Below are 14,786 nucleotides of genomic sequence, written 5' to 3'. Positions count from 1 at the left end.
ATTAATATTAAATTTATTAATTAAGAATTTGAGCTTTGATACTAAATGTCAAAATTAAACTCTAAAAATAAAGAATCTCTTTAACATCCTAATGTTAGAAATTTAAATTTTATTACCTAATTTTAAGGATATTTTTTATTTTAAAAGTTATATAAAATTATTAGTTTATATCTTTAAAAAATTGAATTATTAAGTAAAAATAGATGGAAAATAATTTTATGAAATAATATAAAAATAGCTAAGATTTATTTATATTTTAATTAAAACTCTTTTATAGTTGTGATCGGGAGTACCAATGTCTCACGCCTCTCATAGAGCCTTACCATTTTTAAGAGTTGTAGTTCTTATTGAATGATAATTGATTCTGATCTAAGCTTATCCCAATCACACCAAAATTCTATGCACCACACGCTTTACTGCGCAACAATAATTGTCCCCTCTAATCTCACTCTATCTGTTATCTCTTTTAGATTTTCCTCAAAATTAAACCACACTTCCAAATCTAACTTCACTTCAAATATCTTCCAAGATTTTAGTCAAACCAGATCCAGTTGTATAACTCAGATAATGACAATACATTGTTTTACCTTTTTTTAAAAAAATTTGCTTGATTATTAGCTTATTTTTTTACGTAAATCCTGTTTAATATTTTTTGTTTACTCGCTATTTTTGAGATTAAGACGATATTTTACCTAACAATAAAAATTGTAAAAAAAGGTGTGTTTCTGCATTTTCCTTTTAACTTTAATAATAACCCGTTAGTATATATATGATCATTAATTTGTATTATACTCATCATTTTCCATAGACAAGTATAAACCCAAGTGCATTTTGAACTTTTTTAATGCAGCAACATCACTTGGCATCAACGTCAGTTTTAATTGCGACGTGTTTGATGTTTCTGAGTTTTATTACTGTTGCATGTAGTCACACTAAAAGTTATAAATTTATTATATTAAAGTTATAAATTTAATAAATATTTTTATAATAATATTATATTATTGTTATTTGTGTGGGATATAGGTGTTTTGGAGAACGTGCTCCAAGTCCCCTAATATAATTACAATTAATCCGTAGAGTTGACTCATAGCATGAACCATTATCTTCTGTTCCACGTGAAGGACTCAAGGTTTGTTTGTATCTCATTCTTATTAAAGTGTCAAAAGTGATTAATATTTCGTTTGAAAAGATTGAATGAGAATTGATGTAACCTTCGTCTCAATTATTTTCCAAACAAGCTGATGATTGAAGCTAAGATACAACTTCCAGTTGCTGGCAATAACTAGCGTTCACACTTTGTAGAAAAGAATTATAGCTTACTTCAATTAATGGGTTATTTAAATAAGCTTCTTGTTTTGATGTGAACGCTGCTCGCAATAACTAGCATCCACATCTTAATGTAATAAATAGCTTGATTAACCAAAGCAAATTAAGTTGGGTTCAATACTCAACTAACTCTTAATTCAGAATTGGATTAGCTAGCCTTTGTTTTGATGTATTTCAAGTCTTCAACTTTCAAGTAGAAAAGAGCAAGTTGAGTAAGGAAGTTTCAGAAAAAATATATATATAGGCTTTTGTCTATATATTGCATTCCGTTTCAAATTCAGCACACTAGTATTATATTTCAACTCTTGAATTATTGAACTGTATTTTATGGAAACTACAATTCCTTTACTTAGAAATCACTTCCACTAAAGGCTGAAGAAGAAGGCATGCTTCTTTGTTGCCATCTATGCATCGCTTTAGGAGAGTTACAATTCATAGGTTTTGATTTTATATATTGATGAATAACATTGATAGAATGTTCAAATTTGTATGGGTTAATGTGCGTGTTCCACACAACTTTTGAAAGGAAGAAATACTTATGATGGACGTTAGTGTAGGGTGGGGGAAGGGACCAGTGCATAAAGTCTTAAATGGTTGGAGGGTTGATGTGGTGGTGCACTAACACTAACACTAACCCTATCAACGATGGGTCAATTTTTGTACGAAGGAATCATGCTTGCCAAGCGTAAAACGTAAACTGATGAGACAGAATCAAGATAACGATGGTTTTCCGGATTCTTCTTTTATACATTATATTTAAAAACAATATATACTTAAATATGGTATTCTTTTCAAAAAAAAATTACAAAAGATATATACTTAAAAAATTGTCTTAACGACTTTTGGTATAAGAACAAAAATTTAAAGATAAAAAAATAATAAAGTCTCAAAAATTGTCAATTTTAAAAAATATATTAAAAAATCAAAACTTATTAATAACAATTTTTAAAATAATATTAAATATTTGAAAAGCATCATTATCGATTTTTAACAAAAATTTATATTTATGTAATTTTGTTAAAAAATTATATTTTTGTAATTTTAAAAATATAAAAAAGCCATGATTTTCCCCATTTTTTCTTTTTATTGCCGACTTCAAAAATTAATTACTATAAAAAATACAAACTAACAATTTTTTTGTTTTTAAAATTTATTTTTTTGAATTATAATTAGTTTTGAGATAAATAAAAATAATAACTTTCTACTAAACATAATTTTAAATATGAGATTTATAGAATATAATTATATTTATATTATAAAAAAGCATGATTCTGTTTTATTATCAAAACAAAATCAATTCGTCTAAACTATTTCGAGTATCAATCCCAAATAAAAATTAATATCTTAATCAGTTCTGCATGTTAAAAGTTCTTAAATTTAAGTTTACAAATGTAAATATAATTTAAATTTTGTATTAACATGTTTAACAATTTTATAATAAAATAAATTTGTCTCTAAACTTACTTTTGAGTCAATGTGATTAATTGTATCTTTTACATTAAGTTTATAATTTATATTAAAATTTGTTAAATAAAAAACTTTCAAATATAAATCACATTATTTTAAATTTTTTTCTAAATAAAATCAATTTTACAAAATTAAATTTATTTAAATTCAAATTTGCAAATGATCATTTAAACACACACTCAAGATATCAAACAAATAAATTATCACTTACGTAAAGTTGTCATTATTGCTACCAAATCCATAAATTGATTAGTATAAAATTATTTTAATTTAACATGGATTAAATTTGAGTTTTAACATCTAAGTTAAATATTTTTAAAAAATTGAACAAAATTGATGACAGTAATATTTATCTTAATAAAAATAAAAATTTTAATTGAACATTTCATTTAACTTAAATCCAATGTATTATAATTTATTATTTCACCAGCCGTTAGATGTAAGTTAAATAAAAAGTTAAAATTAAGTGTAAGAGTTTTTAAATTTATACTAGTGTTAAAAGATTTTTCTTCATATATATATATATATATTTTAATTAATTAAAAATAAATATATTTAATTCAATAACTTTAAAAAAATTGAAAAATGAGTGATCATTTCGTATTTTAAAAGACTCATTCAAAATCAAAACATTTTGCACAATTATTTAATCAAAACATGTATGTTTAATTGAATAGTTGAGAAAAAAAATTATTCAGTCACAAACGAAGGTTAATCTAAATGACAAACAACTCAATATTACTTAAGTAAATTCTCAAGTTTGAGTTAATATGTATATAAAAAATCTTTGATAGTAGATTCACTCACCACATCCAGGTGAGCGACCCGAGTTTATATATTTATATATCTTAAAATTATATTCAAAAGGACAAAGAAACCCATCTCTTAGAGTTGTTAAAAAAAATTATTTACCAATAAAAAATAAGGCACCATATTTATTCCATCACGCGTATATTTATAATTACGAATATGAAAATGCATATAAAGATGCCAGTTTTCAAACTAAATAATAAATACACTTGTAACCATGATTTCTAAACTGCCTTGCTATCTAGCTGGCACATAAGTGTTGTCAAAACGACTGCAACTAAAACATATACAACAACATTAAAAAGAAACGGCATGGAGCATCTTTAAGCCAAAAAGAAAACTAAAAATCTAACAATAAAGAAATGCATGGCATCAAATAGCAAGAAGAGAGTGTGATGAATTCATCATGTGTTGCCCTTGGTCTAGTGCCTATTATGTCCATTGTCCAAGACCCTCTCCTCATCTTGTGGTTTTGCTGCAGCACTTGAATGCACTGGCTGCACCTCTTTTCTCCTAGTTTCCTTGCTACTGGTGATAAAACGGCTAGCATAGAAATTGAAGTAGACAAAGTTCAAACCTCCCACGGCAGCTATGACATAATAGTAGTAGTCAAGCCTATTCTGATTCAAATCATGACCACCTAGCCAAGGTGTTTTTCCTCCTTGTGATGTTGCTTTATGGACAATATTGACAATGAAGGATCCAACGTAGTTTGCAATGGACAAGCTCAGAAAAAAGACTGCCCCAGCAACCGTTCTCATGCTCTCTGGCATTTGCAAGGTGAAGAACTCCATTATAGCAACAGCAGCAAAGGCTTCATTTAGGCCTGACAGTGCAAACTGTGGCAAAAGCAATGCAAAGCTCATTGGTGAAATGAACAAGGCATGTTTCAAAGCTGAGTCACGCCGCTTCTTCTCAACAATTGCTGCTACCAACATGCATAAGATGGATAACAAAATCCCAATTCTTATTCTTTGCTTCATGCTCAATCTTGGAGCTTTTTTGGTGATTCTTCTCACTAGAGGAATATACACACACTCATAAATGTATATCCATAATGAAAGTGCTATCATTGATATAAGGTTCATCCACCCAGCTGGAATCTTGAAGTGAGGTCCAAGGGACCTTTTGGTTTGCATGACTTGAAGGACCCCAAAAGTGTTCTGCTGGTCCATCACAATGAAACAACAAATTCCTGTTACCCACGCTGGCAGAATCCCTATCAAACATTTGAGATGTTCCACTTGTTGCAAACTACAAAGTCTCCAAGCATTCCTTGGCATGCCTTGATCATTCAACTCACTAGGATCAGCTATTATAGCAGCCTTATCAAGGCATATGAACCTATCTGTCTGAACAATTCTACTATTCTCCAACGTTAATTCCTCCGTAGTAGTGGAAGGATTGTAAAGGGTTCTCCCAGAAGGCTCTAGTTTGCGTTTTCTATATGCCGCTACAATCACCTTGCCCATGTCAGAAAAGATGCTCCCTTGAGGTTTCTTGTAAATGTAAGTGTGGCGGCCAAGTAGGAATATGGTTATTGAGAAAGCAAGGCATAGAGTTGGAATGGCAAAGCCCAAAGTCCAGCTGAGATTGGTTTGAACATAGACAACACCAGTGAGCGCAATAACAAGTGCAATGGTGAAAGTGAAGTACCACCAATTGAAGAAGCTCTCCAATTGTCCCCTACCCTTCTCTGTTTTGGTGTCAAATTGATCAGCACCAAAAGCAATGTTGCATGGCCTAATGCCCCCAGCTCCTATGGATAACAGTGCAAGACCTGTGAAAAGAATAGCTAGCTGCCAACCTTCTGGCCGTTCACAATAGGGTCTGTCCTTGCAGGGTTGGGGCCTCAATCGATGTATACCCGCTGTTAGGGTTATGGTCAATATACCCTGTCAAATACAATACAAGCTTGTGAGGTATATACATTCTCCCAGGTTAAATATAAAGAGATAAAGTGACTGAAGCAATAAGGGATTTCAAACCTCAGTGCAATGCTCAATTATAATCTTCACTTGTCATTTACCTTTGACCAGCCAAACCAATATAACTTAAGTGACCTCTTAATAAGTCAGTTAATTATAATTTGTTACAGCTTCCAGCGTTTACTTAATGAAATAACGCTCTCAATTAACATTATCCCGGTGCATCAGTGAAACCTTACTTCATCCGTGAATCAATGAATAACAGTATTTTCTCAATTTCAATTTCAATTTCAATTCATATTGAGAGGTACACTTAACGAAATTTCAACACATAGGACAACAGAATGAAAAATTGACAATAAGAAAAATCTGATTCTGAAATGAAAATAGATATACAGTATATATATAAGTCATGTGCATGGCAAGAATGTGCAAATCAGGAGTTAGATGTTAATTTCATTACCAGAAGTGATGCAATAGAGCCGCAGAGGAGGGTCCTGAACCTGCCCAGATAAGTATCAGAAATGAAAGCACCGATTATTGAAGTAATGTTAGAGGATCCATTCCAAATTTGCACCACATTGACCACAAATATGGCACTTAGGTTGTAATTCGTGAGAAGGTACACTGTCAAATTCGATATCAAACTCATGGATGCCAATTTCTCGAACGACTCGTTACCTGCAAATCAAATCCATCAAATTAAAAGCAAAATAAAGAAATTAACAACGTGCATTAGTGGTACAGGTTGTTAGAACAATGAATATTGTTATTTAAATTATGAAATGTGGAGAGAATCACCGATGATGTATTTGACGGATCTCCACCCTCCTGCTTCTCTTCTTCCTGAAGCAGGAGAAGAAGAAGAGGATGGCGCAGGATTTTGCTCATGTTCTAACTCAAGTGCACAATGAGAATTAGTACTTACATTCTCCATTTTCAAGTTATATCTTGATAACTCTGTTCAACTATTTCATAGTAGGTTATCATACAGCTTTATATGTTCCCTTTTGATAAGGCCACGCAAGCAAAAGAGGAAATTTATTGTTATTATTTTCTCCTAATGTTCTACGGCTGATTCTTTCAAAGCGATCAAAATTTTGAGAAGTTTAAGGTGGTATTCCTCCAACAACCTAGGAACCTAGGATTAGTTGCCGTGTGATTTCTACTTGCATACAAATTAACACACCAGATTTAGAGATGGATTCCCACGTGTCTTTCATGCCTTCTATTTTATTTACTCTTTCGGCGCGTAATTAAGTGAGTGATGAATGGTTCTTAGTTGCAAGACCCCACTGTTTCATATAGAATTTTAATAACTGGTTCCCTAATTTTGCGAATTATATATCTTAATCTTAAGTCCATCCTAAATGAGACTTAAGGCTTAATTGGATTCATATTTTAATAGTCGTTAACTGAGAGTAAAAGATGCTCCCTTTAAATTAATACATTAGTGAACTTTTTCTTATTTTTGTTCATGAACCATTCAATGTATACCATTTTATTATCTTTTGGTCTATTTCTCATCAATCATTTTTTGTCATCGTAAATTGTGTCTTTAAATTAATTTTTTATCATTTTAAAGTTTAAGTTTAGACTTGTGAATCTTTTGCAATTAAGTTTCAAGAAACTAATTTTTACAAGCTTTTTAAGATTAAATTTTTAGAAAATCAATTTTTATATTTTCAGAATTTAATTTTTAGAAACAAAATAAAATTTTTTAAACGTGATTATTCCAAAAGTCTAATTTACAAACTTTTTGAATTAAGTTTCCATAATTTTTAACATTTTTGGAAGTTATACTTTAAAAAATATAATTCTAAAATTATAATTTACAAACTTAAAAAATTAAAGGTTTTTCTAAATTTTTTTTTTCTATTTTTAAAAATAAAAAACAGAAAAATTTGTTTGTTAATGTAAGTTCTAAAAATTATTTTTAAAAGTAATTTTTTATTTTCAAGTTTAAAACTGAAAAACAAAATTACCATTTAAAAGTTATGTTTTTATTTTTGCCCTGATTTTTTAAAAATTAACATTTTCAGAATTTAATTTCTGAAATAAAAATAGACTTTCAAAATATATTTTCAGAATTATAATTTATAAGCTTTTAAAATTAAGTTTTTAAAAATAAACTTTTGTACCTTTAAATTTTAATTTCTAAAAGTATAATTAGGTATATTTTTGAGAGAAAAATGATAATAAAAAATATGGAATGTAAAAATGAAATACAAGAAAGAATAATTTTATTTTTTTTTAGTTTCTCGTTTAATTACTGGGTCTTAATTAGGCTTTCGTTCAATTTTATCGCCCGTCTCATTTGTAGCCTATACTTGTGAATTTCAGACATAAAAAACAAGAAAAAGAAAACTAATTAAACAAACCTTTGAAATAATTACTGAGCAAAAATATTACGTGTTAATATCAGTCATAAATACTAATTTTAAACATTTAACAATGATAACGTATGTAAACAAATCAGACTCCCAATCATTAAGTTGATTATGGTTGGGCTGAAGTAACTAGTTCCAACGTTAAATTTGAACATCCAATGCGTTTTTATATTATATTAAAAATTAAATATAATTTTAATATAAAATTATAATTATTAGCATTGAAATCAACGTAAATATATAACAGTAAAGGAAGAATTAAACATGTTTTCTATCTAACTATCACGTTGATAACTTGATACTACATTTTTTTTTTCTCTTCGATTTATTTTTTGCCAAATATTCACTTAGATTACAGTGAATCACTATAACTATGGATGATCAATTTATCACGTTATGGTTCCATTTGTAGTTGCTTTTTCCATTCATGCTTCTCCGGGAAGAAACTAACTACCGATTGATTGGGCTTTAGAGCATCATTATTGAACCCTTCTTTGTCTCGTTGCCCTTTCTTACACCAACCAAGAGAACGTTTAAAATTATTTATTTTGTTACGAAAACAACTTATATTTGAGTGTACACACGTAAATATGATGTCTTAATTAGTACGTTGTATTGTCTTTAACAATTGATTAGATCTATAATTGATTATATAAAATAAGTTTTATGTTTAAATATGTCAAATAGAAAGCGATTTTAAAATAATTGATTTATGTTTCAATTGTATAATTAATAATAATAATTATTTTTGGATAAAGTTCAATAAAAGATAGGATTATGTTTAACACTTAATTCTGTATTTAAAATAGTTTATTTCTTTTTATAAAAAATCAGAAATTGTAATTTGATTTTTTAGCCAGTTTCATACAGGAATGAATAATGTTTTTAATCATATTAAAAATATTATCCAAAAATCTGTGTCAAAGTTTATGCTTATCATTATTATTAACTCATTGTATATTTACAAATGCAATATTTGCATGATTGAAATGTAGGAATTGAAGAGAAGCGGGTAGAAGAAGAAGCATGAAAATAGAAAAGCAGCCTCATCCCGCCATAAATGAATGAAAGATTCAATGTTAATATACCCCATATGCTTCTTCTATATGTCTGCCGTCTCTCAGACAAGCACCATTATACATGCTACGCGCTACAGTCTCACTAAATCCACAACTCCCCTTTGCGGATCCTACACGTGTCATCCACTCATGACGTGGCAGTCAACACATCTTCCTATTGGTTCTTACGTATTACAAAACTTGTGACTCACTGGCGAGTACCTTTTACGCCCACACAACCGAGTGGTAGAAAAAGGTTCTCTTTTGAATTTGATTCTGACCAACGGCTACTTCAACCTGCATCACTTTTCATACCAACTTTCAAATACTTGTCCTTTTTCATAGAATAAAATATAAAATATTGGAGTGAACTGTAAGCACACTCTTTTTTCATCCATGCTTGAAATTATTATTTTTTTTAATTCAAACTTCAAAAAGTTAAAATCATGGTAACCCTTGGGTCTACCTTGTCATCACACTATAATCCCAACCTACTGAATCATCACTTTAAAGTGGCACTCTCTCAGTGTGTGCTGCCAGTGACTGGTCTCCTTTCCACCCATTGAACTTCAAAGTTCAAAGTTCAAATCTGATTGCAAAATGGCAATGGGTACTGTGGCATGGGTTTTCTTGGTGATTATGACAACAGTTTTCTGCACTTGCTCTCTTGCTCTCACCCAGGATGGTAAGAACAATGAACCCCTTTTTCTTTTTCTGCATCAAATCCTCTTCTATATTGTGTTGGGTTTTTTTCTTTTTTCCTTTTTTGTTTGTTTGGGGAGAATGATTGCATTCTGGGTTGTTTTTAAATTTTAACTTTCCACTCCCCATTTGGGACTTTTTGTTTTCTCTCTCCAAACCTTGCTGAAATACTTCTCAATAAAAGAAATGGAGTTTAAAGTTCTAAACTTTAAGTGATTTCCATTCTTATGTTAGGTCTGACGTTGTTGGAAATGAGGAGCACTTTGAATGACACTAAGAATGTTCTGAGCAACTGGCAAGAGTTTGATGAGTCTCCTTGTGCATGGACTGGTATCACTTGTCATCCTGGTGAACAAAGAGTTCGCACAATGTATTGCAAACACCACATTTTCTTTATTCCATTGATTATTTTCCCATTTTCTCATCTGAGTTTGTTACTCTGTATTGTGTTCTTCAGAAATCTGCCGTACATGCAACTTGGAGGAATTATATCTCCCAGCATCGGTAAACTCAGTAGACTACAGAGATTGTAAGTAGAAAACATGTTCCTTAGCATTTGGAAACTTACATTTGACTTTTGTCATTCTTATTCTATTCACTGGCTTGCAATGAATCAGGGCACTTCATCAGAACAGCTTGCATGGAACCATTCCTAATGAAATTACCAATTGTACTGAGTTAAGAGCACTGTAAGTTAAATAATTCACTTCTTTTATTAGCAATTTGCCATGTCCTTTCCCTAAATAACTCGTTTTAACTAATTCTATTGAAAGGTACTTGAGGGCTAATTATTTCCAAGGAGGCATACCATCAAACATTGGAAATCTTTCATATTTAAATATACTGTAATTCCTAATCTCTTGTACTTGTCACTGTTCCTTTGTAATGTTTTGAACTTGTTTCTTGTTTTTGTTTCTCAACTGCATTTTGTTATTTCGGATTTTAATACAAAGTCTATAAATACAGGGACTTGTCAAGCAACTCTTTAAAAGGTGCTATACCTTCCTCTATTGGCCGTCTCTCGCATCTGCAAGTTTTGTAAGTCAATTTAGCCTAAACCTCTGTGTTATAACAATGATAATCATTACTTCAATTTTTAGTATATATGCTGATCATCCTTGTCTTAGGAACTTGTCTACCAATTTTTTCTCCGGTGAAATCCCAGACATTGGAGTGTTGAGCACCTTCCAGAAGAGCTCGTAAGTATTCTTGCTTGATATAACCTTGTTTCGCTGATTATTTGTAACCTTTAGACCAAACCGGAATTGAATTTTATGATATTTATTGATAATAATGATTCAGATTTCTTATGCATTACAGTAGGGTGATACGCCAATATATTTACAAGCTTAAATGATAGCAATTGAGAGTTTAAAGTCATTTCAGGTCAAATAAATCTGCACGTGTTTTTGTATGTTTATACATGTATTTATGAAATCATTGCATTTGCATATGAATAGGTTTATTGGAAATTTAGATCTGTGTGGGCGGCAAGTCCAAAAGCCATGTCGAACATCATTTGGTTTCCCTGTGGTGCTACCGCATGCTGAAAGTGATGAAGCTGCAGGCAAGTCCGATGCATGAATTTTATTTCCAAATACTATTTGAATGACTAGATGTATAACCACTAACATTTACATCTATGCAGTCCCTACCAAAAGATCTTCACATTATGTGAAGGGGGTGCTAATTGGTGCAATGGCAATTATGGCTCTTGCACTTGCAGTAATCCTTTCATTCCTCTGGATTCGTATGTTATCAAAGAAGGAAAGAGCTGCTAGGAGATACACAGAAGTCAAGAAACAAGTTGATCCAGAAGCAAGTAAGAAGGGTGGTGTTTTTGAGATCTCCTATTATGCAACAAAAGAAATGAAAAAAAGATAAGATCCTCATTTTTTTACAAATGCTAACGTAATCTGTATCAGGTACAAAACTTATTACCTTCCATGGTGATATGCCATACACCTCAACTGAGATCATAGAAAAGTTGGAGTCTCTTGACGAGGAGGACAAAGTAGGATCAGGAGGATTTGGTACTGTTTATCGAATGGTGATGAATGATTGTGGCACATTTGCTGTTAAGCGGATTGATCGAAGTCGTGAAGGGTCTGATCAAGTGTTTGAAAGGGAGTTAGAGATCTTGGGGAGTATCAAGCACATGAATCTAGTAAATCTGCGTGGTTACTGCAGGCTTCCTTCTTCAAGGCTCCTTATCTATGACTATTTGGCCTTGGGCAGCTTAGATGATCTCTTGCATGATGGTATGATTCATTTTATAGGCACCAAACTGTGTATATCTGTTTCCTAAGGACAAGACAGAAATATTTTGGAGCATTGTACAAAAATGCAATTTAGGTGTGGAATCATAGGCTGTCCAGTCCTTCAAGTGTATTCTCTAGTGGGTAAATGTTATAATTTCAGTCAATTCTTTCATACACCTGATGCTGATACAGTGAAACTGAGCTTGGCAAGTAGTGGTAATCAACATAACCAATTAGCAAACAGAATTACATTAAGCCTTTAGAGTAAGACAAATCTTTTAAAGTTGCTGTGTCATTAATCAGTGTTCCCAAATGTATACAAAAATGACCTAAAAAGCTACTTACAACTTTAACATTGTTGGGAAAATTCTAGAATGGTGGGAGGTTTGCATTTATTTTACCTTTATGACGACTCATCTTTCAGTTGTGCCATTCTCTAATTTTCCAGCAATTCTTTCTTCAGAAAATATTGAACAACCACTGAATTGGAGTGATCGCCTAAAGATAGCTCTTGGTTCTGCCCGAGGTTTGGCATACTTGCACCATGAATGCTGCCCAAAAATTGTGCATCGTGACATCAAATCCAGCAACATCCTCCTTGATGAAAATATAGAGCCTCGTATCTCTGATTTTGGTCTTGCAAAGCTTTTGGTTGATGAAGAGGCCCATGTTACAACAGTGGTTGCTGGAACATTTGGTTATTTGGCACCAGGTAGGCATTTCGTAGTTCTGGATACCAGCAGTTGACCTGGTTACCTTATTCTTTTTCAAAGTCACCACGTGACATTCATTACTTTTTTGTTTCCAGTGACCTATTTGAAATGTGATAAAAGATTGGCAGAAAGATGTTTTGTTTGGACTAAACTTTGTGTTGTTTCAGTGAAATAATTTCCTAGCTATAAATATGAAGATAAATAATATTGTCAAAACTATATTTGAATTAATCATCAATAATTTCCTAGCTCTTGGAAATTTCAAGTAGCATTTTCCTAATCTGTCTAAAGAGCAACAGTAAGATATGTTTGGCATTTTATTTTGAACTTTGTGATTTGGTTTTTGAGTCTTTGATCAAGCTCAATGACATTGTGGGATAAAGCTTAGTTGTTGTTGTTGTTGGGATTTTTTAATGTCTTCAGTGAATTACTCTCTTTCAATTGTGCCTGTTTAAATAATTATGTCAGAACTTAAATCCTAATTACATTTTATAGCATGACAATGAAATCGAAATTTCCACTTTCTACTTACAGTTTTGCATCATTGTTCTCTATGAAATGATTCGAAATGGTTTATATATATATTTCAGTAGCGATTGAATGATTGGTGGTTTATTATTTTTATGTCAACCAGAGTATCTACAAAGTGGGAGAGCCACTGAGAAGTCAGATGTGTATAGCTTTGGAGTTTTATTACTGGAACTTGTAACTGGAAAGAGGCCTACAGATCCTTCCTTTGTTAAGAGAGGTTTAAATGTTGTTGGTTGGGTAAGCTTTTACTTTTAACCCTCAATGCACATCTCAGTAACATGAAATTTTTTCGAACACAATGCACTAAACTTTGGGAAATTATTTACAGATGAACACATTACTGAGGGAAAACAAATTGGAAGACATGGTAGACAAAAGATGCACTGATGCAGATGCAGGAACTCTTGAAGTAATTCTTGAACTAGCATCAAGGTGCACTGATGGAAATGCGGATGATCGTCCATCAATGAACCAAGTGTTACAGTTGCTGGAACAAGAGGTCATGTCTCCTTGCCCAAGTGAATTTTATGATTCTCATTCAGATCACTGCTAATGGATGTCGTTGCAAGTGCCACTGCACCTAATGGAAATGGACATTTGAAGTCTTGTGATTCCATAACAGTGTTTTGTTAGTGAACTCTGATGTTTTCCTGTGGCTTTTGTAGATTATTTTTGTAGCAAATGTGCTGCTACAATCCCTTGTGAATAGATTAGTCATTTATGTGAACCACTTGTCCCTTTCTGCTGTTTGTGGCCAAATGAAAAAAAGAAAGGGATAACTTGGACATTGCAGTGGGTTTTGGTATGTGGAATGACCTCCATTCCTGCTATTAATTGTTATTATTAACATTTAACTTATCAAAACTTTGTTCAGTGATTTTGTTCTAGAAGCCCCCACTAGCTTTGTGTACTTCACAAATAGATCTTCTGCGTAGACATTATCTCATTTAAAAAATAATAAATACACAGAACCACTTTAGTAATCTTTTCTGAAGAAATATATCCAAGTTTTGTATGATACCTAGTGTGTAATTTTCCTCTGTTTTCGGGTTTATGAATTTGTCAATGAAACTTTGGCCAAACCAGAATGTAAATCTAAAGAACATTTAATGAAACTACTCGGATATTTTATATAAAATCAAATATCTAATTTATATTTTTTTTATAAATTTATAATATTAAATGGTTAAATTAGTTGTTTATATATTAAATAATAGTTATATAAGTAATAGATGAATGTTTTATTAGCATAAATTTATAATAAGAGTATAAAAAATTTTAAATTAATAATTGTTTATATTAATACGAATATTAATCTAGGTAATCGATGCTTTAGTCTCTAATCTCTAAGCATTGTGGCATATGTCACTGGCCAAGTAATATGCCTCCAAACTTGAACTCCCTACTTTCCAAGAATGTCACGATTCCCCTTCCCAACCACCGAACAGTTGCCGAAAGAAACAAAATTCTTTCGTTCATAAGCCTTGCATTGGAAAGGTAAATAGGGCCTTTTAAAATCTTATGCAAATCAGTTGAAAGTTGGTACCTGCTTGGGTTACTATTTTTTTTGGTCTGAACTTGGGTTACTACTTAACTAGTA

At 31.4% G+C, this 14,786-nt stretch overlaps 2 protein-coding genes across 2 annotated transcripts; one reads left to right on the top strand and one right to left on the bottom strand.

Annotated features, from left to right (window-relative positions):
- Positions 1–4,025: 4,025 nt before the first annotated feature.
- On the bottom strand, positions 4,026–6,468 carry LOC113874818 (protein NRT1/ PTR FAMILY 2.8). The gene is made up of 3 exons (XM_027513028.1): positions 6,333–6,468; positions 5,995–6,212; positions 4,026–5,498 (listed from the first exon to the last, which is right to left on the bottom strand). Exons 1-3 carry the CDS (start codon positions 6,466–6,468, stop codon positions 4,026–4,028), a joined length of 1,827 nt encoding a protein of 608 aa, XP_027368829.1.
- A 3,111-nt stretch (positions 6,469–9,579) lies between these two features.
- LOC113847649 (LRR receptor-like serine/threonine-protein kinase FEI 2) lies at positions 9,580–13,739 on the top strand. The gene is made up of 13 exons (XM_027476879.1): positions 9,580–9,664; positions 9,916–10,051; positions 10,139–10,210; positions 10,299–10,370; positions 10,455–10,526; positions 10,648–10,719; positions 10,809–10,880; positions 11,142–11,248; positions 11,330–11,503; positions 11,607–11,942; positions 12,406–12,654; positions 13,290–13,423; positions 13,515–13,739. Exons 1-13 carry the CDS (start codon positions 9,580–9,582, stop codon positions 13,737–13,739), a joined length of 1,806 nt encoding a protein of 601 aa, XP_027332680.1.
- The last annotated feature ends 1,047 nt before the right edge of the window (positions 13,740–14,786 follow it).

This window comes from Abrus precatorius, unplaced genomic scaffold (assembly GCF_003935025.1).
Source record: "Abrus precatorius isolate BTA unplaced genomic scaffold, Abrus_2018 Scaffold8, whole genome shotgun sequence".
NCBI lineage: Eukaryota > Viridiplantae > Streptophyta > Magnoliopsida > Fabales > Fabaceae > Abrus > Abrus precatorius.
This window is presented reverse-complemented; position numbering and strand designations above follow the sequence as displayed.

Excerpts from the sequence above, each read along its gene's own strand:
- LOC113847649 (XM_027476879.1), top strand. The coding sequence starts at position 9,580 with ATGGCAATGGGTACTGTGGCATGGGTTTTCTTGGTGATTATGACAACA. Across the intron at positions 11,249-11,329 it reads TGAAAGTGATGAAGCTGCAG|TCCCTACCAAAAGATCTTCA; the intron begins GCAAGTCCGATG and ends ACATCTATGCAG. Across the intron at positions 12,655-13,289 it reads ATTTGGTTATTTGGCACCAG|AGTATCTACAAAGTGGGAGA; the intron begins GTAGGCATTTCG and ends TATGTCAACCAG.
- LOC113874818 (XM_027513028.1), bottom strand. The coding sequence starts at position 6,468 with ATGGAGAATGTAAGTACTAATTCTCATTGTGCACTTGAGTTAGAACAT. Across the intron at positions 6,213-6,332 it reads ATCCGTCAAATACATCATCG|GTAACGAGTCGTTCGAGAAA; the intron begins GTGATTCTCTCC and ends TTTGATTTGCAG. Across the intron at positions 5,499-5,994 it reads GCTCTATTGCATCACTTCTG|GGTATATTGACCATAACCCT; the intron begins GTAATGAAATTA and ends TGTATTTGACAG.